The sequence below is a fragment of the Ochotona curzoniae genome, unplaced genomic scaffold (assembly GCF_017591425.1).
Source record: "Ochotona curzoniae isolate NIBS_2020 unplaced genomic scaffold, NIBS_Ocur_1.0 contig_3643, whole genome shotgun sequence".
NCBI lineage: Eukaryota > Metazoa > Chordata > Mammalia > Lagomorpha > Ochotonidae > Ochotona > Ochotona curzoniae.
The window spans coordinates 4,126,142-4,151,359 of NW_024465933.1; the positions used below are offsets into that span (position 1 = coordinate 4,126,142).

At 43.5% G+C, this 25,218-nt stretch overlaps 1 protein-coding gene across 1 annotated transcript in view; it reads left to right on the top strand.

The window, feature by feature from the left end:
• The window catches only part of COL4A3 (collagen type IV alpha 3 chain), a 114,636-nt gene that overhangs the window by 30,104 nt on the left and 59,314 nt on the right, over positions 1-25,218 (top strand). Inside the window, exon 2 of the mRNA XM_040982776.1 lies at positions 23,533-23,628. Coding sequence (XP_040838710.1) covers positions 23,533-23,628 — 96 coding nt within the window. The remainder of the gene's footprint in view (positions 1-23,532; positions 23,629-25,218) is intronic.

Below are 25,218 nucleotides of genomic sequence, written 5' to 3' on the forward strand. Positions count from 1 at the left end.
TTGTTCATGGGAAATTCACATTATGCTTGCAGCTGGATTCCCAAGGTCTGGGCCAGAACTAGGAATCAATAAATATTCAATCACCAACCTTCAGTCTACATATAGCTGGAGGCACAGTTTTGGAAAACAGTAAGATCCTTGGCAATGTAAAGCTTACATTCAATTTGTAAGTACTAAAAGGAAGTAGCTTCTTAATAGTTCTGAGTAAATGTAAACCAATGACCTGAATTCAAATCCTTAATCTCTCTGTGCTTCAATTTGCCCCTATAATTTGAACATGAAATATGCTCTAAGGATAAACTGAGGCATTAGAGATAGTGTCCTCAGAACATGTGTTACCTGGCTGCTTGGTGCATCTGCTGTGGACATACCTGCTACTCCCTCTGTGGCTCTTCTCTCCTCCATCTTACCTCCTACCTCACTTTTTCCTTCTCCCCATTCTCTCCCCCTTTCCTTTACTGTATCCTGCCAGGGACTTTCACAAACATGACTTAATCTGGACAGAATCCACAGGCTGTGAAGGGACCTTATACAATTGATGTCTTCAAAATGCAGAGCTTTTAGGATCGATCGTAAACAGGCAAACAGAATTCTGTGTTGCTAGCTTCCTCTGAATGCCCCTTTCTTAGGTTAATCCTGTTGCCCTGGACAAAGGACCAAGTCCTCAGGGATTTGCAAATTCTATCTCCAGATTTCCCTGGGCCACACTTCATCTCTTAAGTAGCTCGTGCATAGCTCTGGCATTTAAACAGGGAAGCCTGAGAGGTTTCCACAGTGTTTCTGGATCCTCAGGACAGACACTTACAGTGTCAGGTAAGTGTGAACGTGTGTGCACACAGTCAAAAATTTCCAAAGTCAAGCAAATTGTTAATATTTGCAATGATGAGTCATAAGCACCTGCTTGTCCCCAGTGGCAGTTGTGAACAATTACAGTAACTGATGAAATACAGAGCTCACGTGTTCTAATGATTCATCTTTTAAAATGTGTCAGGGAAAATTACAGAAACAATTGTATTCTAAATAAGGAATGGAAGTTTCTTCAGACAGAAATGTGAATCTGGTCTCTTTACAAAAATTGTGTAATATTCCCAGGGACTATCTTGAAAGTTAGGAGACGGGTACATTTTATTTTATGATTTAAAAAGCTTATCTACATATTAAAAGAGAAGCATCATTTTCTTCAAGAAGATTCTTGATTTTCTTTTTCCTTTCTTCAGCGACACATTAGTCATTTAATAGCATGTTATTTAATTTCATGGTGTTGCTAATTTCATTTTTTTCTTTCTGTTTGTTTTGTGGCTTTTCACTTAAGGGGATGTATAGTAACTATGTAATGGAGACTATCATATCTGGCAGCATGTTATTTAACTTCATGGCATTGTAAATTTCTATTTTTCTTCCTGTTGTAGATTTTGTATTGTGGCTTTTCATTTAAGGGATGTATAGTAACTGTGAATGGAAACTGTCATATCAAGATGTGAGAATACAATGCAGTATGTATCTCTACTTCCAATGAAACTGTTTACTATATCTTGACAATATGGTGCTGGACTCTCTGCCATTGTCCATGCCTGCAATGATGGACATATGACTGTGTATCAAGAATTACACTATAGTAATAATATGGGGAAACTCAGTGAGGGGGCAATGAATTTGGGAGGGAAAAGAGAAATCCCAGGATCTATGGAACTGTATCATAAAATGATAATAATAAGAATAAATAAAAATTTTTAAAAAGAAATAATGATGTTATACACACACCATTTAGCCATTCAGTTTTAATATGTGCATGCATCAATTTCAATACATCCTGCTGTTCAGGACAAATAAATTAAATTCTTTTATCAATTAAAAATTATATATATATATATATATAGAGAGAGAGAGAGAAAGAAAGAGCGAATGCCCTCTCATCTACCAATTCACTCCCCAAATGCCCACAATGACCAAGCCTGGGCCAGGCTGAACTGGGATCTAAGAATTCAATCCAGGTCTGTAATCCAACTCACTCTAGGAACTCAACCAACTGTGCTATCATGGCCGGCCCCAGAGTCTGCATCAACTGGCAGACAGAGCGTGGCCTGGACCCCAAGGGCTCCAATATATGACAAGAGCATCTCAGTCAGTGTCTTACCCAACCACCACGTCTATCGCCTGTCCCTGAAAATGATGCTTATACTTGTAAATAATGCCAAGCATGTAGTTTCTTGACAATATTTGTTATTATTGTCAACCATAACTAAATGTAACATCAAAGCAAGACCATGATCTCAAAAGTATTTATCAGTGAAGGATCTGCATTCCTTCTTGCAATGCTAGAAACACATATGGTGATCAGCTCAGTTCAACAGGTATGTATGCAAATCTCAATTCAGGATACTTTCCTAGAGTTTTGTTATTAAAACACAGTCTCCACTTTTGAACTACATTAAACCCCATAAGAAAAGTGTCTTAAGGCCTGGCACAATGGCTTAGTGGCTTAAGTCCTCACCTTGTACGTGCTGGGATCCCATATGGGCGCCAGTTCTAATCCCAGCAGCCCCGCTTCCCATCCTGCTCCCTGCTTGTAGCCTGGGAAAGCAGTTGAGGATGGCCCAAAGTCTTAGGACCCTGCACCCGCGTGGAGACCCGGAGGAGGCTCCTGGCTCCTCGCTTTGGATCAGCTTAGTTCCGGCCATTGAAGCCACTTGGGGAGTGAAACAGGATGGAAAATGCTTCTCTTTGTCTCTTCTCTCTGTAAAACTTCCTTACAATAAAATAAGTAGATCGTTTAAAATAATAATAATAAAATAGAAGGGTCTTACAGAAAGTGCGCATCCTACCTGCAGAGATGAGGAGCAGCTTAGCTGAGGTCTGGGGCCGTGGCTCACACCTTGACCTCTGGAATGGGAATCACTTGAAAGTTTTAGGAAATATTGATAGCTGAGTTGAGTCCCAGAGATTTTGATTCACTAGGTCTCGAGTGGAGCATTGGGGTTGTTGCAAGCTCCCTCACAGGATTCTAATGTGCAAATACAGTTTCAGGAAAATTGGAAAACTAACTTAGACTCTGGTTCTAAAGAATGAGATTCTTGGTTGGCTGTGATGGGACTGGGGAAGCTAAGAACTGCAGAGAATCAGGTGTGGGGGTTAAAGCAGGTGTGAGTGATGCTCAGAGCATCACTAGGCAGGAGTTAACTTGGTCATTTTACCCAGAGTGTGAACCAGAAATGCACACCACTGGAATTGGTATCCTCTGGGAACTTGCTAGATACGGACACTCTCAGGTCTGTCCACAGATGGCCACCATGGACAGGGCTGCTCCAGGAAAACCAGGAAGAAGGAGCTTCTTCCGGATCTTCCATATTGGTGCGGGAGGGCAGGAACTTGAGCCATCTTCTGCTTCTTTCTCAGGCACTTTAGCAGGCAGCTGGATTGGAAGTTGGGCAGCCAGGACTTGACCTAATCCCCTTATGGGATGTCGCTAAGCTATGGCACTGGAACTCTGTTGTACAACTGTGAACAATACAAAGCATGGCTTGAGAAAAGCAGCTTTGCCGATTATATTACGTGACCAGCACAGTACTAAATATATCTGTATGCCAGGGGAGTTGGAAGCTTATCCCACAACAATCCTAGCAAATTCTCCAGCAGTGTTTGGTCTTCATTATATCTGACTAGGTCAGACACCAGTTGTCTACTTTGTCAGTCAACATCTAGTGCTTCTCTTCCTCTCTCCAGCCAGGTCATCCAATGTATTAGATGGCCGAGCAGCCTGCACCAGTCAATTCCACCCTTTGCTTCTTATTCCTTTCCCCTAAATTTCTTGTTTTGAACCCTGAAATCTTCCCAACCCTGCCAAGTCCCACTTTCTCTGTTGCAAGTGAGTCAAGATTTCTCCAGGGAATGCACCACCTGAGGACTCTGTGGGGTGGGGACTGCACAGATTTTTCTTTGCGGGGAAATTCCACCTTTGGGACTAGTGTGCTGGAACCATGGCTTCAGCACCTCTTGGGATGGCAGTGTCGCCTACAAGGGCACAGCTTCAAGCCCTGGCTGGCTGCTGGCTCTGCCTGGGCCAACCCCAGCCATCACAGCTACGGAGTAAAACACCTAATGGAACATATCTCTCCCTGGTTCTCTTTCTCTCTTGATGTCTGTCTCTGTTTCTCTTTCTCTTTGTATTTCTGCTTCCCATTTCTCTCTCCTTTTCCCAATTCTCCATCATTCTGCATTTTAAATAAGCAAATTTTAAATTAAAAAAAAAAAAGCAGTAAGTGCTACCTTCCTATTGAGAAGCTATTTACAGTCTCATATGCAGTGTGAGTTCTAGTTTCTTCCCATCATCACCAACATTTGACCTGGCACTCTTGATTTTAGCCAGTCTGGAGATGATAATGATGATTGATTGTCACTATTATTACCAATATGTGTGTGAAGCTGTATCTGATTTGGATTCAATGTGCCAATTCTCTGATCACTCATGACACAAAGCCTGTTTTAAAATTTTTGTGAGCTATTTTTGTTGTCTTTTTTGTAGAATGACTGCTCAAACCTTTTATCCGCTATTTTGCCTCTTCTTAAGTACTAATTTCTTGCTGGTCATATGCTTGCATATACCATATCAATGATGATAACGTATCTTCATGCTTCTTACAATATTTTTTGAGGAAAAAAAATTGTTCCCTATAGCAGAACTTATCATTTTTCTTTGTAGCTTCAGCTTCTGCTTCTTGCTTAAAAATATCTACCCTAAAGCCACAAAGATAGCCTCTTAAATTTTTTTCTCAAAAATTTACATTTTTGCCTTAAACCTTATTACATTTGGCACTTCTATGAAGTATGAGTTGGAGAAACTGCATTCTTTTATAATGATAACAATGGACCAATGCCACTTATTGAGTGTCTCTCCTTTTTTGACAGATTTTTGGTGGTGGTAGGGGTCCTGCGCAATGGCCCAGTGTCTAAATCCTCACTTTACATGCACCAGGATCCCATGCAGACTCTGGTTCCTGTCCTGGCTGCTCTACTTCCCACCCATCTCCCTGCTTGTGGACTAGAAAAGCAGCACAGGATGGGCCAAGTTGTTGGGCCATACACCCATGTGGGAGACACAGAAGAAGCTCCTGACTTTAGATCAGCTCGGCTCTGGCCATTGCGGTCACTAAAGGAGCGAACTGGCCTACACAAAGTCTTTTTCTGTGTCTGTTTTTATTTCTCTGTAAATCTGCCTTTCTAACTAATAAAATAAATCTTTTTTTAAAAAGAGGTTTTTTTTTCATTTGGGAGGCAGAGCTACTGAGAGAAGAGACACAAAAATCTTCAATTCACTGATTCAATCCTCAAATGGCTGCAAAAGCCAGAGCTGAAACAATACAACCAGGAGCCAGAAGCTTCTTCTGGGTTTCCCTCATGGGTGCAGAGGCCCAAGGGCTTTAGCCATCCTCCACTGCAGTCCTAGGCCATTAGCAAAGAGCCAGATTGGAAGTGAGGCAGACAGAACACAAACTGTGCCCATACGGGGTGCCAGCTTCACAATTGAGGCTTAGCCAACAGTGCCATAGCCCAGCCCCAAGCAATCTGTTCTTTTCCCAGATAACTGCAGTGCTGATTTTGCCATATAGGAGGCTCTGTTACACTGAGGGTTTAACTCTAGGCTCCCCATTGTGTTCCATCGGTATACCATGCATGTCTATGCCAGGCCCGCCATGTCATTAACACATGTTCCTGTCTGCAGAAGAGCTTCAGCTATTATGGGTCCACCATATTTCTATGTACATTTTAGAATGGTATTTCACACTTTGGCTCTCGGTAAGTGCATAATGCCCTTATTTGACTGCTAAGAGAATGTTCTCAGCTGTCACTCTGAAGCCATAGCACAGGGCAAAGATCCTTGTTGTTCTTCTGCAACAGAGCCTGTAATAACACTTCACATCTAAATGCTTACTCCAGGAATAGGACTGGCTTGTCATTCTTCAGGTTCCTATTCATGATGCATTTTAAGCACTTGCTACATATCATGGCAAACATTTCAGAGATTTTTCTCTGCAGAACATAGAATTGCCACCAGGTTTATTCAAATACAGCCGACTAGATATTTAGTCTCTTCATTTGTTTGGTGTTTCATGATCTTGATGGCCTGCTTGTCAGCTCCCACAGTGCTGTAGTCTGGGTGTCTGATTTAAGAACTTTCTTATCACATCATTACCTGAGAGTTCCTGGACTATTTGCCAACTCCACAAAAGGAAAAGCATGCCTGGAAATATTTGTCTTCAGACTGACTCATTCTTCAATGTCTGAAACTTGTGTTGCATATTTGTCACTTGGTTTAATTAGCCTCAGAATTTGGGTTAAATGAGAAATCACTATAAATTAAACCTAAAACATGACATTTTCTTAGCATTGCATTTCAACTTTTTGTTTTCTGGATAACTCAACAGCCTACCTTTCCCTCACTGTCATATTCACTAATTCCTTTCCTTGAAAAACATTATTTTAACCTTGCTGTCAAGTAGTATGCATTCATAAACTATAAAACATAGTGCAAGTCAAATAGGAAGTCACCATAATCTCATCCCCATAACCTTTAACTATATATAATCCCTCTGTGTGTATTCTGACAAGTTTCTACGCATATATGATTCGTGTAATGTGATCCAGGTGGACTGTTACGTTGGTTGCTTCCTTGTCCAGTTTCCACATTGGAATACCTAGGCGTGACTCCCAACTCCAAGCTCCTGACTGCAGCTCCCTATTAATGCAGATCCTGTAATGACCCGATTAATTGGGTTCTTGCCACCACGTGAGAGACATTGGTCACACTCCCAGTTCCAAACGTTGACTCCAACCTGACTTGTGCCATATGGGCACCTGGTGGGTAAATTAAAAAACAGAGTACTCGCACTCTCCTACCTCACTTCTTTCCCTCCTCCACTTCTCTCTTCTCTCCCCCCTCCCTCTATCTCTCTATCTTTCCTACCAGCTTTAAAAAGGATAAATCGGGGGGAGGGAGAATGCTTTTCTATACATCTATTAAGCACCACTTGAAACACCTACACTCCTTTATGCCATATCAGAGTGCCAGGGTTTGAGTCCTGGATCTGCACCTAGTTCCCCCTTCCTGCTAATGCACACCCTGGGAGGAGCAAATGGTCCCCCAGGTTCTCAAGTTTCTGACACCCACATGAAAGAGCCGGATGGAGTTCCTGGCTCCTGACTAGGTGCTAGACCATTCCTAGCTGTTCTGGGTCTTGCATGCTTTTGGGGAGTGACCAAGGCAACAGGAATGTGATCCTCTTCTTTCTCCTCTTTCCCTTTCTTTGTGTCTACAAATTTAAGCCAATATAATCATCCTTTTTAGTACCTTGATTTCTTCATTTAATGATGTAACTTCCCTTCCAACACTGTAGTGAAGCTCTGATCAGCATGCCTTAGAAATCCCTACAACTTTAGAAATCTCTGCATATGTCTACGTATAATGCTGTATATTGAAGGGAGAACAAAACTCAACACTGAGGCTCGCCAGGCCCTCGTTACCAAATTCTAATTAAAGGGCAGGTGTGCCTTTTCACTGGTCTGTCTTCATACACAATTATTTTGCGTTTTCCCTGGAAATTAAATCCCCTTTTAAATCAACCTTTAATATCTGGTTTCTCTTCAGATCATATAAATCTTTTGCCTTTTAAATCAACCTTTAAAGAGGTCATACGAAAGAAGTTGCTTCCTTATGATATGATAATAGTTACTGCTCTATGTCTGTGTTTTTAGAAAACTGCGGAGCCAGCAGCCTATGCGTGTCCTTTGATCTAACTAGAATAATCAAATCCTATTTTAGCAACAACAAAATATTTTTGATATTAAGAGAAAAGGGAAACAAGTACCAGGAAAATGTGAAAGCATAATCATCTTAGAGAGCTTCCAAATAACCAAGCTGCAGTTTTAGAAATCCAGTTGCTGGGATTGCAATTGTTTCACATCCTGAATAATTTTGTATTTGTTTCCTGTGCTTCGGGTTCTAAAATGCAAAATTAATGAAAATGCATTCTTCGTGCCCCTCTTTCTTCTTGCAAACCAGACACTCCCATCTTACAGTTTCTCATCTTTCAGTCTTGCAATAGCCAAGGAGGCAGCCTCGGCCCTCCAGCCCATGCCTGTGTAGGCTCTGCCTTCCCCTCTTACCTGGTCCTCTGCATCTGCATGTCCCTTTGTGCCCTGCCTGCTCACAGTACCCCATTGTGCCATCTGGTAGAAGTTTTTCCCCCCAGTACCGATCCTAAAATCTGTGAATTTTCCCCAGGTTTTCTTATCCATCTGCTCCTAAGATTGTATTTACTTGGTATCAGTCATCTAGATGAGCAGAAAATGTCTAAAATAGCCAAACGTTTGTTTTTCCAGACATAGCTTCCATTTTCTTGTTTATTTTTGCATGACGTCTCACTGCAGCTGTCATCATGATATTTATCTGCTTATCTCTCCATTCTGTGTTCAGTGCCATGAAGCAATCTATTATAGTTGACAGTTTCCTGGCTTGATACTTCATCTTCTATGGCTTCCATAAAAGTCACATACTTTCATCATGAATTAATATATACTTCAGACCTACCTTATGTTCTTAGCATCCCGTCGTCTCCTTTTTCATGCAGTTGGATGGATGGGGACAACTCTGCTTGTAGCTCATGATTGCAAGCCCAGTGAGTCATCCCATAGCCTTCCATTACACCCCTTCTCAGCTGTCTCTTCCTGAGAGAACACATCTCACACTAAAGAGGAAGCCTGCGTCAGCCACGCTGTGGCTATGAAGCCAAGTATCACTGCTTCCCTCCTGTCCCTCTGAAAGTCACCTTTCCCAGTAAGTTCATTTCTAGCCACCTTGTCTGACCCTTACAATCCCAGTCCTGGTACTTCATTTTCTTTTCTCCTGCTTTGCTTTTTGTCAACATTTATTTTCCCTGTTGCTTTCCTTCCTCTACTTTCTCTAGAAAAAAACATCCAACTTCTAGAATAGCACCTGGCACACAGTGGATACTCAGTAAATATTTGCTGAGCAAGCAAACAGATGACACCACTTCTGGAGTCATTGATAAATTGAAGTACTTGGGTCCCTGGCAGCCATGTAAGTGCCCCAGACTGAGTTCCATGCTCTTGGCTGTGACCTGACATAGCCCTAGTTGTTGTAAGCATTTGGAATGTGAACCAGCAGATGGGAGATCTCTCTGGATCTCTGGGAGTCTCTCTGCCTTTCAAACAAATAAAAATAAGTAAGTAAAAATTGCCTAATTGCAAAGAAATAAAATAAAAGCCCCTTCAGCTCACTCAACACAAGGAGTCTTCCAAGGGTCCTCCCACCCTCTTTTTCTCGGATAGCTTCTGCTGCCCACATCTCCTGCCCACTGGTTGCAATAGTCCAGGTCGTACCTTGTCCTGTTCTCAGGCACATGCCCACTCTTACCTGTTGGGCTCTGTCCAAAAGGCCTCATTTTATAATCAAACAGGCCACAAAGCCAAGTGAGGTACCAGACACCAACTCCCTCTTAGGAATGTGGAGATGAGTAAGATGTGGTTTCCTAAACAAATAATTACAGTGCAATTAGAAATGCATTTTAAGAGCAGTTGTGCACAGAATAGATGAGGGAAGTACTAACTGCCTTGCAGGTTTAGAGAACTCGTCTTCCAGAAAGAGGTGACCTTTGAACAGCTCTGGAATGAGCAAGTGTAGCCAAGCAGAGTAGCAAGCAGTTAGAAGGGAACAAAGCAGGCCAAAACATCATTTGGAAAAGCACAGGAATGTAAAGGGTTCAGGTGTCAGAGGTGAGGGGACAAGGGAAGGTGGCAACAGTGGCTGCTCAATGGGGCCAGTGGTCTTTAAGGCTGAAGAAATAGCGACACCAGACCACAATGAGCTCCCTACATCCTGCTCATGAATTTCACAAATATTCCTCATCTAGGAGGGGACAGAACACAATGTGGTGATTTATTAACATTAATAACCACTCCCAAATACCCCATTTTTAGATGAATGCTGTTTCTAAATATATAAATATCACAAAGTTTAGTGTATCAGTTTTCAAGATGAATCTTGTTTCCTTTTTAAATATGTGATATACTAAATAAGTGCTTTAAGGATGGCCGAAGAACTTTCTGTAACTGAATCTCCTAGGCTGCTTGTTTCCAATGCAGATTCTAGGCCTTCCAGCACTGCCTCACTCACTGGACATGGGCTCCTGGAGAAGAAAACAAAGAGCTTCAAGAGTGATTTATGTTTACTAAAAATAATAACCACCCTCCTAAATTTTTTCATTAGAGTTACCATGAAACTAACGGGAGAATAATTTTATTAGTCATAGATTAATGAAGAATCCCATCAAAACATAACATAAGCATCCCAAACATTTATATCATAGATTTTAATGAAACAAATTCAGGACAGGTGTGGTTAAGATGCCAATTACAATGTCAGTGTCCCACGGAGTGCCTGGATTCAATAGCAGATGCCCTTCCTAATCTCAGCATTCTACCAGCGCACACCCTGAGTGACCACAAGTGCTATCATTGGATCCCTGCCACCACAAGGAAGGTCTCGATTGGGTTTGTGGCTCTGGACTTCAGCCCAACCCGTACTTCGCCATTGTAAGCACTGAACCAATGGATGAGAGCTCTCTCTGTATGTCTCTTCTTATTCTCTGTAGAGAATGACAGTCAAGATTTATTGGCTTTTATCCATCCTACTCTGAGATAACACGTATCATCCTCTACTTGTAGAGACAAGATGGTTTGTTCAGTAGTAAGAAACCTAAGCCAGGAATGGAACTGGAGCACAATGCAACCACTCCTAATTCCAGTTCCCTGTTCTGTGCACTCCACAAGGAAGAAAGTGATGACGCAACATCTGGGTTGCTGCCACCCACAGCCACAGGAAAGCTCTGGATTGAGTTTCCTGCTCCTGGTTCTGCTTGACCCGGTACTGATGGTCATGATCATTTAGAAAATAAATCAACAAACAGGCGATATTCTCTCTCTCTCTCTGCCTCTCTCTCTCTTCCTCAGTGCTTTCCTCCCTTCTTCTCTCCTCAAATAAATAAATTAATTAAACACAGCTTCTGATAGCATTTCTTTGATTATTTCCTTTTTCTGTGTTGTCCTTCTTTTGTCTTTCTGAAACTGATCAACAGACATTGAATATCCTGGATTAATTCTCAAAGCTTACCTTTTTCTTTACTGCTGACTCTTCATTGTCCTAGCTCTGAAAAGATATCATGAGTTTATCTCTCACCGTGTCCATAAAAATTTCAATTTTGGTTGAGTGCTTACATAATTTACTGCTGCCTAACAAATTATCACCACATTTTGCAGCTTAAAACAGCAAACATTAATTATCTGACACGATTTCTGAAAGTCTGGAATCTGGGGGCGGCTTGGGTGGTGCTGGCTTAGGACTTTTTACAGAGCAGCATCCAGGTTGTGGATGGGGACTTGCAGTATGGCTCCTCACGGGAGTGTGGTCAGAGGCCTCAGTTCCCCAGCACACAGGGCTTTCCATAACGCTGCCTGACAGGACAGCTGCCTCCCCAGAGAGCTGCAGCAGCCATAGTGTCTTTCTATGACCGAATCTCAGAAGTCTTTCCTCATATCTGCCCTATTCTACTGGTCATAGGAACCAATCTTGTTGGAAGGTGGGTTCAACGTACCAGGAAGATGGATCCTTGGGGTTGTCTTTGAACTTGGCTACCACTCCCCTGTGGTCCAGCTTTGTGGTTTCTTCTTCCCTCTCTCTCCTCTTTGTGTCCACATACCTTTCTGGATCACTTGTATATGGAATCCTCCAGCAACCAATTCAATGGTGTTCTTGGCTCCTGTTCCTCATCCTTCCTAAGAAACATGCACCTGGGCACCACGCTCAGCTTCCACAGAATGTCTGATGGCGTCATCATTGATGTCTTTGGCATCAACATCCTCTGCACTTCATGTACCCATTCCATTTTGCTTCCCAGAAACATCTCTCTATCTCAGCCTGTATATTTTTATTTTCTGGTGATTATTTTTTTTTTTAGCTTTCATCAAAGTGGAAGAAAAATGTCTAAGTATTTACAAACTTCCCTGCTCTTCCTGACCCAAACCTTCTCTTTGATACCCACTGTCTACAACTTTTCATCTTCTTCTTTCTTCCTCACCTGTTTTCCTTGACTTGAGAGCTGATACATTTTCTTGTATTATTTTGCATTGTATTTGGAGTGAGAAAGCATTGAAATATTTAATCGACCATGTTTCTAGCTCACCTGTTACACGCATGAACATGTCTCTCCCTGTAATTCCTCAACATAACATTGCCACTTCAGTCATGTCCACATTTGCAGATGCCAGACATCAGAGTTCCCTGGAATCCAAAAAAAAAAAAAACAAAGTATCTCTTTGAAAAAGAGGATTTGCCTGATGGGTACCCCTCAGCATTGGTAGAGTCCCCCTTTTATGCTTAGGGTTTCGCTGATACAAATGGTATTTTCTTGAAATGAATTAAAACAGTGATTAAAAACAAGCTTTGTTGGGGCTGGTATTGTGGTGAGCAAGTTGGACCACCACTTGTAACACCAACATTCCATATTGGATTTCTAAGTCTCAGCTACTCTACTTTCAGTTAAGCTCCCTAGTAATGCAGCTACAAAAGCTACAAAAGACAGCCGAAATGCATGGACCCCTGAACCCACATGTTACCATGTGGGAGTTGCTGGCCTCAACTATTGCAAGCATTTGGGGAGTGAACCAGCAGACAAAAGATCTCTGTCTCTTTCTTTCTGTGTCACTCAAACAACTAAAACTCTTACAAAAGTCATTCCCACCAACTCTTCCAAAATCCATAACCCCCCAAAAGCAAAATATTTGACAACCCTCTAGTCTTTGCCCTTGACCAGCGTGTGACAGTCATGAAAGGTGCCGTAGTGTCACCCTCTGCCTGCATCTGCACACAGAAGAGCCTTATCAGGATTATTTACTCCATGAGAGGCAGCACACTGTGGAGCAGTCACCAGAGCCCTCAAGGACCTAGCACAGGTGTGAGCTAACCAGAAAAATGCCATCAAGCACTTCCTACTGATTATCAAGTGAAAGGGGGGACAGATGGATTTTGCATGTAAACTACACTTTGCTTTTTTTTTATTTTTATTTTAAATTTGAATTTTATGACATAATTGTATAGAGACAGGGATTCCCCCTCCAACTCCACCCCAGACTGATGTTCCCCATATTGTTACAATAGTATAGTCCTGCATACAGAATTATAATTCCATCAGTCTCTTACTTAAGTGTGTCCCAACATTGCTGATACAGACAATGTCAGTTCAGCATCCGATTGTCTAGTTATGTCCAACAGTTTCATTGGGAGTCCATCTTTGATTTGGAAGTAGGAATGCATGCTGCATTGTGTCTTCACATCAGGAAATGGTAGTCTCTATTACTCCATCACCATACATTCCAATTTACATGATGGTTTCCTTATATTAGAGAGAGCATATGGTATTTGTCTTTTTGTGATTGACTTATTTCACTGAGCATAATGGTCTCTAGTTGGGACCGTCTAGTTGCAAATGGTATAATTTCATTCTTTATAATGGCTGAATAATATTCCATGGAGTAAATGTACCACAGTTTCTTTAGCCACTCCTCTTTGGATGGGCATCTGGACTGTTTCCATGTCTTTGTTATTGTAGATTGTGCTGCTATAAATATAGGATTACAGATCCCCTTCTCATATGCAGTTTTCATTTCCTAGGAGTGGGATAGCTGCATCATATGGCAGTCTTCTTAGAAAAGACGCCAAAAGCACAGGCAGTCAAAGACAAAATAAATAAATGGGACTACACCAAACTAAAAAGCTTCTGTATACAGCCAAGGAAACTATTAACAAACTGAAGAAGCAACCAACAGAATGGGATAAAATTTTTGCATACTACACAAGTGATAGGGGACTAACATCCAGGATTTACAAAGAGCATCAGAAACCCAGAGACAGTGAAAAAAAAAAAACCCTATGAAAAAATGGGCAAATAAAATGAACAGACATTTTTCAAAAGAACAGATTCAAATGGCCAACAGACATATGAAAAAACATCAGAGAGATACAAATGAAAACCACATTGAGGTACCACCTAACTCCAATGAGACTGGCCTACATTCAGAACTCACATAACAACACCGGCTGGCATGGATGTGGGGAGAAAGACACCCTCCTTCTGCTGGTGGGAGTGTTAGCCTAGTACAACCACTATGGAAATCAGTATGGAGAGTGCTTAGAGAATTACACTTTGTTTTTTGAGTTAACGTTTTTAATGCATTTTTATGAAAGACTATGTCCTGCACATGGTCTGATCGGGAATGTGTTTAAGCAACCCCATCGGCCCCAGTCTCTGCACTTGTCAGTCTAGATAGAGTTGGGATGCTCTACCACCGTGGCAGTTGTTTGTCTTCCGTGGGATTTATTGGCTCCTGAAGAATGTATTCGTTACTGGGAAGGGTTTTAAACCCTTACCCACTAGACTGTGTGGCACTATGGGATTATCTTGCTTTCGCCTCACAGAGGGAAATTCGTAAAGCAATCGGTGATGTGCAGGGATGGGGCGGGTGAGAGGAAGTGAACATGGGGTGTGACTGAGAGTGCTTCTTCTATGCCATGCCTGTGTTGGTCACTCATTGTGTTTCATAAGACCACGACAATGAGAAAAGTAATGTCAAGATTTTTTTTTTTTGGTAAAGTAAAATCTGTTTGCCTCCAACTTTAAAAGAGCATATTTATTTATCTATTTATTTACTTATTGTTAATTTCCTTACTTGAAAGAGCAATATATAGAGAGAGAGAGATAGAGTCAGGGGGCAGATAGATAGTCTTCCATCCCCTAGTTCATTCAGCAATGGCTGGGACAACAAACAGACAATAGCCTAATCCACTATGCCACAATGCCCACATAAAGGGGAAGAATAAAGGGCACTCTGTATTCCATTAGCAATTCCTTGTGGCATTGACAATATTGTGATTTTTTTATGAAGTGTGTTGATAATGCATGGTAAATCTGTTGTTGAGTAGTGGATAGGACAGCGTTTTGGTGGGTTTGCGTTTGCAGACTTCCTACTTTCATCACATGGGCAAACATTCCTTTCAATTTTGCTTCTTCCCAAAGCACTAGAGAACTCTGCCACCTGCCTCATCAGAGCCAGTGATGTGTGTGCCCACAGTCACGCAGAACATTAAAAGCTGGGCAGCTGGTTCACGTGTCTAGACGGGTGATGTCTTTCTGGGCAAAACAATGGAACGACAATAAGAGGCCTTTGCCACGAAATGTCTGCTGATGCAGGTGCTGACAGCCGCTTCAGGCAGGAGGCAGATGGAGGGGCACTGTTGACAGCAGGGCACACCACCAAGGCTCCGAGGCAGGTGCTCAAGGCAGACAGTGGGTGGAGGCAGCCCTGCAAAGAGCAGCTCATAGAGCCTGTCTGGCATGGTCTGGTCCCTACTTGGTCAGCTCTTCTTTTCACTAAAACCTCTGCCTCGGGCTATTGGCTGGGCAAAGAGACTGGCACAGTCAACAGTCACAATGCAAAATCAACAGGCCTGCTCAGTAGGGCATTGACCAGTTGGGGTGGATGCCAGCTCCTCTCCACTAAACCACTAAACTGGCTGGCCAGTATAGGGGAGGAGAGCTCGGAGGGCAAGAGGAGGGGAGCCTGAGTCCTGTGCACCCAGGCAGTGGACATGTATTCTGTGAAGAGTGGGGGAAATATCCTAGGTTATTTGGGAATTATTCTCTAGACTATGAATAAACAATTAAGATGGATGTACATATTTCTTCATTCTTTTAGTGAACAATAAAAAGGATTGCTGCATAAAGCCCTATACTAGCTTCAAGTGGTAAAAGGATAATTTTTCACTGCCTCCAAGTACTGCAGGAGACAAAATGAAGAGTAATCTAGTGAGAGCAATGAGCCAGCCCTTCACCCTGTGTCTCACACAAATAAGGTGATGGGCAAGTGGTACTTGGTTCATAGCTGGGCTCCAAGAGAGTTGAAATTAGGATTTGAAAGCTGACATCCCATGTTCCTGGAAGTTCTTATTGCCTTTGGTTCACATATTTGAAATCTTTAATTTATAAACATCACACATTGAATTGATAAACACCGAACCAGCATTTTATTTAACCACTGACCATATCCGTGAGCGTGTACAAAATGATAGTTGGTTATCCACAACTGTACTGTAAAAGCGCTGTTTGAATGCTAGCTGACTCATTTGGAGTTTAGCAAAATGAAATATTTACTCTTAGGATCAGGCTCAGTTCTTTGGCAGTAGACAGATGGCTTTGAGAGGAAATACTGGGGAGGAAGGTGGCTGATAGAACTGACAGTCTTTGACCAGAAACCTTTAGCCAAAAGAAAAGTTGTGAGGCCCTGATGAACTGAGTCCATACTGAGTGCCCAGGAATTGGCAGGCAGCCTGTTGACAACTGCTCACAAAAACCTCGGAGGACATATGGAGTCACGTGGAAAGATTATGTCATTTTCTAAATCTCCCGTTGGCAGCAGCAAAGCTGGTCGTAGGTCCTACCTAACTGGACGGGTGCATAGGGAATGACCGCTTGAGGAAAGCCCCATGATTTCTGCACTTTTCAAGCTTTTTTTTTTTATCTCTACAATGAAAAACTTGTTTTGCATTCTAAGTGAAGCTATAAAGAGCAATCATGCAACCACTGGAAGAATGACCGAAGACTTTACTAGGTGAAGGTACTAAAACTTGAAGTGATCTTGAATCACACCTGAATAGAGGGGGGCGTCTCAATCACATTATCAGCTGCTATAGGCTCAAAAAAAAAAAGATTTCTTTTTCTTACTCAATTAAGGCATAGTACAAGGAACCTAAGAGGGACTTGATTATTGGAGAAGGAACAATCATAAAATGTTATCTAAGGGGCCCGGCGCGGTGGCACAGTGGTTAAGGTCCTCGCCTTGCACACCCGGGATCCCATGTGGGCGCCGGTTCTGGTCCCGGCAGCCCCACTTCCCTTCCAGCTCCCTGCCTGTGGCCCGGGAAAGCAGTCAAGGACGGCCCAAAGCTTTGGGACCCTGCACCCGCGTGGGAGACCTGGAAGAGGCTCCTGGCTTCGGATCGACATAGCATCGGCCATTGCGCTCACTTGGGGAGTGAATCATCGGACGGAAGATCTTCCTCTCTGTCTCTCCTCTCTGTATATCCGCCTTTCCAATAAATAAATAATAAAAAATAAATCTTAAAAAAAAATGTTATCTAAGAACCACCCATTAGGGGCCAACACAAGGCTCAACTGGCTTCAAGCAAGAGGATGCCACATGAGTGCCAGTTCCTGTCTTGACTGCTCCATTTCCCACCCAGCTCCTTGCCTGTGGCCTGGAAAAGCAGCAGAGGAGGGTCCAAAGCTTTGGGATCCTGCACCACTTTGGAGACCTGGAAGAGAATCCTGGTTTCCGGCTTCAGATCAGATCAGTTCCAGCTGTTGTGGTCGTTTGGGAAGTAAATCAGCAGATGGAAGATCTTTCTGTCTCCTTCTCTCTGTAGATCTGCTTTTCCAATAAATAAATAAATCTTTTACAAAATGAACCACCCATTTGTTCCTTAATAGTAGACTTTGGCAATCTAGGTTTTAAAAAATTGAGTGTTTAAATAATAAATCATGGTTGTAACTCATTGAATATAATCATGGTTTTTCAAATATGAGTCCAGAAAAACAGATTCAAAATCAGCAAGAATGAAGATATGGCTCCTATATCTTTTAGTCAAATGAGCTGCTTGAATTGTTGCAACATATTTTGAAAGTTTCAAAATCTATTTTAGGAAAAGGCATAATGAAAAACTAGCATCTTGTACAGTTTCTTATTTGGTGAGGTTTTCAGCCTTTTCCTGTGGTGTAAGTCTAGGATGTATTATCCAAAAAGTTAATAAAAAGAGGCAGAGACAAGCAAGGGAGGCTGGGAGAAAGGAAGGAAGGGACGTCGGGGAATATATCACTGTGTTCTTAAAATTATATCTAATTTGTTAAATATTAATTAAATATTGGGCCCGGTGCAGTAGCCTGGTGGCTGGAGTCCTTGCCTTGTTCATGCCACAATCCCATATGGTGCCAGTTCTAATCACATAGACATCACTTTCTAACCCGCTCCCTGCTTATGGCCTGGGAAAGCAGTTGAGGATGACCCAGGGCCTTGGGACCCTGCACCCTTGTAGGAGAGCAGGAGGAGGCTCGTGGCTGCAGTCTTTGGGTCGGTTCAGCTCCGGCCGTTGCGGTCACTTGGGGAGTGAATCATCGGACAGAAGATCTTCCTCTCTGTCTCTCCTCCTCTCTGTGTATCTAACTTGCAATGAAAATAAATTAAAATTTTTCAAATTTTTAAAAAATTTAATTAGGAATCAAAACAAACCAACCAAACCTTAATAAAAGAAAAACCAATGTCATGGACCTTGGTTGTGCTGACTCCCCCCCCAAGTCCCCGAGGTGCCATCTGACACGGCCCTGGGCCGAGTTCTTCGGATGTCACACAGGCAGGGCTCGCTTCCACACCAGCAGATGAACAAGCGGCGGAGAGCTGCCCAGGCTGTAACGTTTACATTCATTCAATCAAGCGGAGTGTCTCCACGCCAGCAACATTGTCGCCTACCCTGAAGCCCTGGTCAGCCGATTGTGCGCATGCCTGGGCAGGCCACGCCTTGCCAATCTGAGAGCTAAAGCTGGGACAGGTTTCGAACGGTGCTGCTAGCCCAGACAGTGGGTTCTGGGGTCTCGCCCACAGGGTGGCCCACGCACAGGTGGGTGATGGCCCCCCATGATGACTGCGCCCCTCCATCATTGCTGAGCCCTGCAGGCGTCTCCCAGCCAGCTGCACCCAGAGCTTTCACAAGGATAAAGAGGTGGTTTTCATTCCATTTGCCAATTTGGCTTATTAATACAATAAAGTCAATTATTAAATAACGTGTTGTTTAAGTCTGTTAAGAGGGCATTTGTTTCTGGAAACAAGGTGTGACGATTTGTTGAGGCTGACTACAAACTGCTCTTCACTTAGCTACAGCTGAGATTACATTTTCAAAGAGAAAAACAGCTTCATATCCAGGAGGACGCAGTGGTCACATGCTTTTAAACAGTTAGCTGAAACTGAACACTAGTGGTGGTACACTGCTGCGGGGTGACTTAACATGAATAACATCACAACTCAACAGTGAGCTCATTTTTGAAGAGACCTGGAGTCCACTCATGTGATTGAAAATGACTAAGCATTCCTCTATTTTGGCTAAAATGAAATGTCTTGTGTTCATTATCTGCTTTTGATTCTTCACCTCAACTGATTTTTCTCACTTCACCAGTTACCAAACAAGCAGGACTTCTACTTTAGTGTAAAAATCAAACCAAATGTTTTTTTTTTTTTCCAATTTGTTTTTCCTTTTATTTCCAGTGCTTGTGGGATATTTTCCAAGAAATTTTAGGTGGAGGAATCCACCATGGGGGGAGGGGTATGGGAGGGGTGGGGGGAATCCCCAGCGCCTATAAAACTGTACTACATAATACAATGTAAGCAACAATAAAAAAAAAAAAAAAAGATATTGGTTTGGCAAACCAAATGTTTTAAAAGCTCAACACAGTGACCCCAAAGTGGAAGACCCAAACTGGAGGAGAGCCACTTTTTGGGCTAAGACCTCATACACAGATTCCAGGTTGAAAACATGTATAGAGCTAAAAATGTCAGGTACAGAATGAAAGATTTGCTGAAATTCAAGCAGCTTTTTTGTTTTCTGTGGTCATTCATAGTCTTTGCAAAACCGAAGATCTTGTTTACAAACTGTTAAACTCAACTCATTGCATGGATGCTGGTTTCTTAGTTTGGGGAATAATATAGTGGAATTACAGTAGACTCTTATTTAGGGAGAGGTGTGTAGAGAAGTGTAAGGGGTGGAGTGCCATGCTTAGACTCTGCCTTCGAGTGTTGTTTACAACTCTTCTGAGGGTTTTAAATTTTCCAAAATAAAATTTTTCAAAATAAAATTTAAGTTAAAATTTAAATATATATATATACACATATATATATGAGGTGTGTATATTATATATATATTTGAGAGACAGAAGGAGAGAAGCAGAGCGCTCCCATCTCCTGCTTCACTCCCAGCACCTGTAATGGCCAGGGTGGAATTACGCTGGAGCTGGACACACACCCCAGCGATGTGTCTCATGCCAACAGGGACCCAGGTAACTGAGCCATCATTGTGCCCTTTCTGGATCGGCACTAGTGGGAAACTGGACTTGGTTTCAGCCCCTCCACTCTGTGATGTGGGCATCCTCACTGCTAAGCTAAGCACCCACTTCCTAACAAACTTTTAAATCAAAGCAACAAGTGAGTCATTAGTTTTAGGATAGTGCCAACATGTACCATGGCAGTCAAAGCCCCTACTTTTTCCTTTGCCATTTCAACTGCAATTCATAGTCAATTCACACAGACATCTTATGCAGTCCAACAATAGCAAAATAACTCAATGCCAAGTCCAGGTCTGAATGGGCATCAATAAAGGGCAAGTTATTCATCCTTTTATTGCTCTATCTACTCCATCCACAAACCTCTGTTCAGGACACATCATACTGCCAAAGATGCCTCTGTTAAAAGACACTGAGTAATTCCTTTTCTCTTGGGACACATAGACATTAGGTAGTAAATGCATGAAATGTGCACCTGCAAGTGAGGCAGATGTGCAGTTAAGATCCTGATTTAGACACCTACAGCTAACACCAGAACATCCTGCCTTGATACCCACCTCTGGCTCCTGACTCCAGACACCTGCTAATGTGTACCCTGGGGGGCAGCAAAGGATGGCCCAAGAAGCTGGGTTCTGGTCACCTGGGTGGGAAATCTGGCCTGAGTCCATGCCTGTTGGCCTTAGCCCAGTCCTTTGCCAGACATCATGGGCATGTGGGGAATGAAACATAAGATGGGTGCTCTCTACCCACTGATGACATTTACATATCTGTACCAGATTTCAATATATACAGGAAAGGAAAATCTGATCTGGTCTGGAGAAGACAAGCAAACATTTATCTGTTCAAGCTAAGGTTAAAATGTTTTCAGCAGTGTCTGATAAGTAAAGCCTGTCACGTGGCTGCCATTCAACATCTCAGGGGATAGAGTTTTCCAGGCTGCCTCCCTCTGTGTGTGCAGAAACCCACAGTTGTGCGGCTTCTAGGAGGCAGAAGAGCAAGCGCTCAGCTACCTTCACATCCATTGGAGCCCAACAGCCTTGCCACGCTGAGCATCTTGTCCAGTGTTTGACGCCCACAGCCCACAGGTGTCGGGCTTGGTCCATCATTCCTGGTGCCCGGCTACCTGCTCCAAATGTGTGAAGGCAGCCTGCTGGTCCCTCCATAGCCAAGATAAATGGTCCCTTAGGACTGACACCTCCAGATACGAAACCCGACGGGAACCCTGTCTTGCAGTGACTTATGTTTGAGCTCAGTAATGAAAGCGTCCCCCAAAATAAAGGCACACACACGCCCAGCTACGTTCTGGGAATGACAGAGACATCCTGAAGGAAAACAAGCCGGGTGCTCACCAGTACCACCAGTGTTCAGAGATCTTCCGAAAATGAGAAGCCAGCATTGTGGTGTAGCCAGCTAAGCCACTGCCTGTGCTGCTGGCATCTCATATGGGTGGTGGTGGCTTGAGACCCAGCTGCTCCACTGCCAATCCAGCTCCTTGCTAATGAGCCTGGGAGAGCATTCCTTCACAGCTTGGGCACCTGCACTCATGTGGGAGACAAGGATGAAGCTCCTAGATTTAGCCTGGCCCAATTTTAACTACTGCAGCCATTTGGGGAGTGAACCAGCGGGTAACATATCTCTGTGAGATTTTCTGTCTCTTTCTCTCCTCTCTGTAACTGCCTATGAAACAAATAAATCTTGAGCCCTAACAGCTAAACCCCTCACCTTGAATGTGCCGGGATCCCATATGGCTGCGGATCTAATCCCAGCAGCCCCACTTCCCATCGTGGCCTGGGAAAGCAAGCAAGGACGGTCAAAGCCTTGGGACCCTCCACCCACGTGGGAGACCCTGAAGAGGCTCCTGGCTTCGGTTCAGCTTCAGTTGTTGCAGCCACTTGGGGAGTGAATCAGTGGACGGAAGATCTTCCTCTGTCTCTCCTCCTCTTTGTATATCTGGTTTTCCAATGAAAATAAATTAAATCTTTAAAAAAGTCTTTGAAAGAAGAAAGCAAAAGAAACCTGTGGACCGTAAGATGTGTCCTACAGGGAATGAGAGCAGCCAGAGTCCTGGGCTTGGGGGGGTGGTAAGGGTCCCTCTGGGGCCTGTGACTGGGACCTGGCCGGGGCTGCACAGGCCCTGCGGGACGAACACCCATGCTCCAGGAGCCCTGGCCTTAAGTAGTTGCTGCAGTTTGTGACTGACACGAACGTAATGTTTAAAAAGGTCCAGAAGGACAAGAGGGAAAGAGGCCTGCTGTGAGCGAATGGCCTCGGCACCCTAGGGTGGCGAGCGGGGACGCTTCAGTCTCCTTAATTACCAAATGCTGTGGGTGCAGGCCTGCTCTGCTGCTCTGTCAGGGACCCCCCACTCACGTCAGTGAGCAGCTGCGCAGGTGCTGCAAGGCCTCAGAACTGACCGGCAGCCCAGGGCCAAGGAGATGCAGTCAGTCGAAGGGGTCTGTTCACACAGGTATGCTTTCTCGGGTTGCACAGAATGGCAGAGTCCGTCCTCGTCATTTCCCCTCCAGACCAGCCAGCCCGTCTCCTGGACTCACCCTGCATTTGCTAGTCATTAATTTTTTTTTTCCCTGAAGGAAACAAACTAATTTTCAGTTAATATTAACCTACCTGAAGGAAAGGAAGGCCAAGGATTAATATGTAATCATAGAAAATATCGGGTGTCTCAAAATGCTGTAAATGTGCTATTTGTAAGTGTAGCTTCCTTCATTTCTCTGTTGGAGGAAGAAAGTTTTATAAGTGGCATTCAGGAGAGTGGGTGTGTGACAGACGTGTGAACTGGAGTCCAGGTGTGCTAAAGTGACACAGCCTCGTGTGGGCCTTCCCCTTGCTCGTAGGTGAAGTTTTAATAAGAGAAGAGAGTTTGTTAGTGACTCTGGTCTCTTGCAAGCTGTGGAGTGGGTGTCACTTGTTTATCAGCCTCAGAATCACCTCTCTAAAATATCACAGAAACATGTCCAATAGAGCTGCACACATGAAGAGCTTGCGTGGACATATCTACACACAGATCCACACATGACTGACCTGCGGGACCCAACAATTTGCTGATATTAAACCAGTGCCTACCCACGGTAGTAGCGTTTCATATGTTGCTGTTCCTGTATTACAATGAAAAAGAGACTGTGTTTTCCAAAAATAAGTGGCTGGGCACTTCCCAACATGACAAAGACGGTGAGAGACATGGGACACGGCTCCTGGAAAGGTAGGTCTCCCAGTCTCTGCCCCATTTCTGATGGTTTCTCCCCACAATGACCAAGCAGAGGGAACAGATACATGTGTGTTTGTGATGTGTTAGGATGGCACCACGGACTTACTGAGCTGCTTCCCAACAAAGCGCTTTCTCTTCTCTTCCCAGAGCCAGTGTGTGTGCGGTGGAACCAAAGGGGACAAGGTAAGGGCGCCGTCCACGCAGGCACCTCCTCACTGCAGGGCGCAACCGCGAGGTCGCACTCGCCTTTCATCCAAGAGCAGAAAGAGGCATTCCCCAAACCTAGTCTTAACGTCACTAATGTATAAACATTCAACTACTTTTTAAAATGTCTTCTAGGAAGTTTCTGGTAGCATGTGTAAATACTGGCAACTACATCACAGCTCTGTCGATCTGGAAACAAGCACAAGTTAGTGAAAAAGAAAGTCTAGGGGAAGCCTCTGTGTATACACTATTTACGAGATTGGTAAACACCGGGGAAGAAATGGAAACAACTTAACTCACCCTCTTGGACACAAAATAAACAGCGAGAGGAGCGATTGCGTCCTCCAGCATTGGTGCCGGAGCGCCCCTTGGCGGTGGGCTTAGGCAGCACTTCTCCCACTGAGGCAGAAATTGAGCACAATGAGCTGCAGAGCAGACAAACAAAAGGCATGCCATGAATCTCATTAATTCGCTCCATTAACTTGCAATTTATGATAATTAAGACAGGGCCAGAACTAAATTTTTCCTTTGTTTACAAAGCCCTTTCCTCAGAGACACTAATTAATTGTTTAACAATATGGAAGGATGAGTATGTGAAAGTATTCTTAAGAGAAAATACTTAAGCTCTTTCTCTAAATTTCCACATACTTTGCACGTCGGTTGTAATCAATGCATTACTTTTGAGGTATTGCATAGTTCACGCTGACCTGGGCGTTTCCCTGAAGTGGTGAGTGAGGAGCCTTCAGATTCACATCAGAGACGCCTGCTTGGGGACTCATCTGCCACCAGGAAACATTTATTGAGTCCCAGATATTTGCAAGAGGACATTCCAGTATCTGAGTAGGAAGAGGGCTTTTTGAAAAATTTTCTCTTATTATTAAGTGTGTGTGTGTGTGTACACACACACAGAAAAACAGCTGACTTACTTTCTTTTCCTTTTTCGTTTGCCAATCGTGTCATTACAACTGCCAGAATCAACCAGAAGCCACTGCTCTTAAAGAGTAATTGCAGGATGCTCATCCATGGGGAGACTGCTTGTGGGTAGAACTGTATCAACCACTTGTAACTAGGAATTTACTCATAGTATCGGTTCATTCACCCTTGTTATCTCCCCTTGGTCCCCTACATAAGTGGCAGATCACATAGCTACTTCCTGTGTCATCAGGAAAAGTCTAAACTGCGGCATTTTACTTTTTAAAGTGAGGTGGTAATGCTGCACACTCCCAGGACACATTTCTGTGCCTTCCCCCCTCACCATGTTACCATCCCTCAGCCAGCACACGCCGCTCAGCTGGATCCTCCTAGCTGACTCTTCCCCAGTTCCGGATTCGTTCTGTCTCAGCCTTGTGTAGCTCCATCATTTGGGGAAGGGTAAAGTTTCTGTAGGAAGGAGGGCCGGCTCTTTCCAGCCCACAGAAGAATGCGGACAACTGGCCGTTCTTGTGATGTCTATGTACTTGTTACTGAGTATCAATCATTATTTCTAGCTGAGAGAAAAAACAGGTCCAATTGTTTCTGTGAAGCCATAAAGAGGAGAACACAGCGGCTGGCTGGCTGGCTATGGTTGGG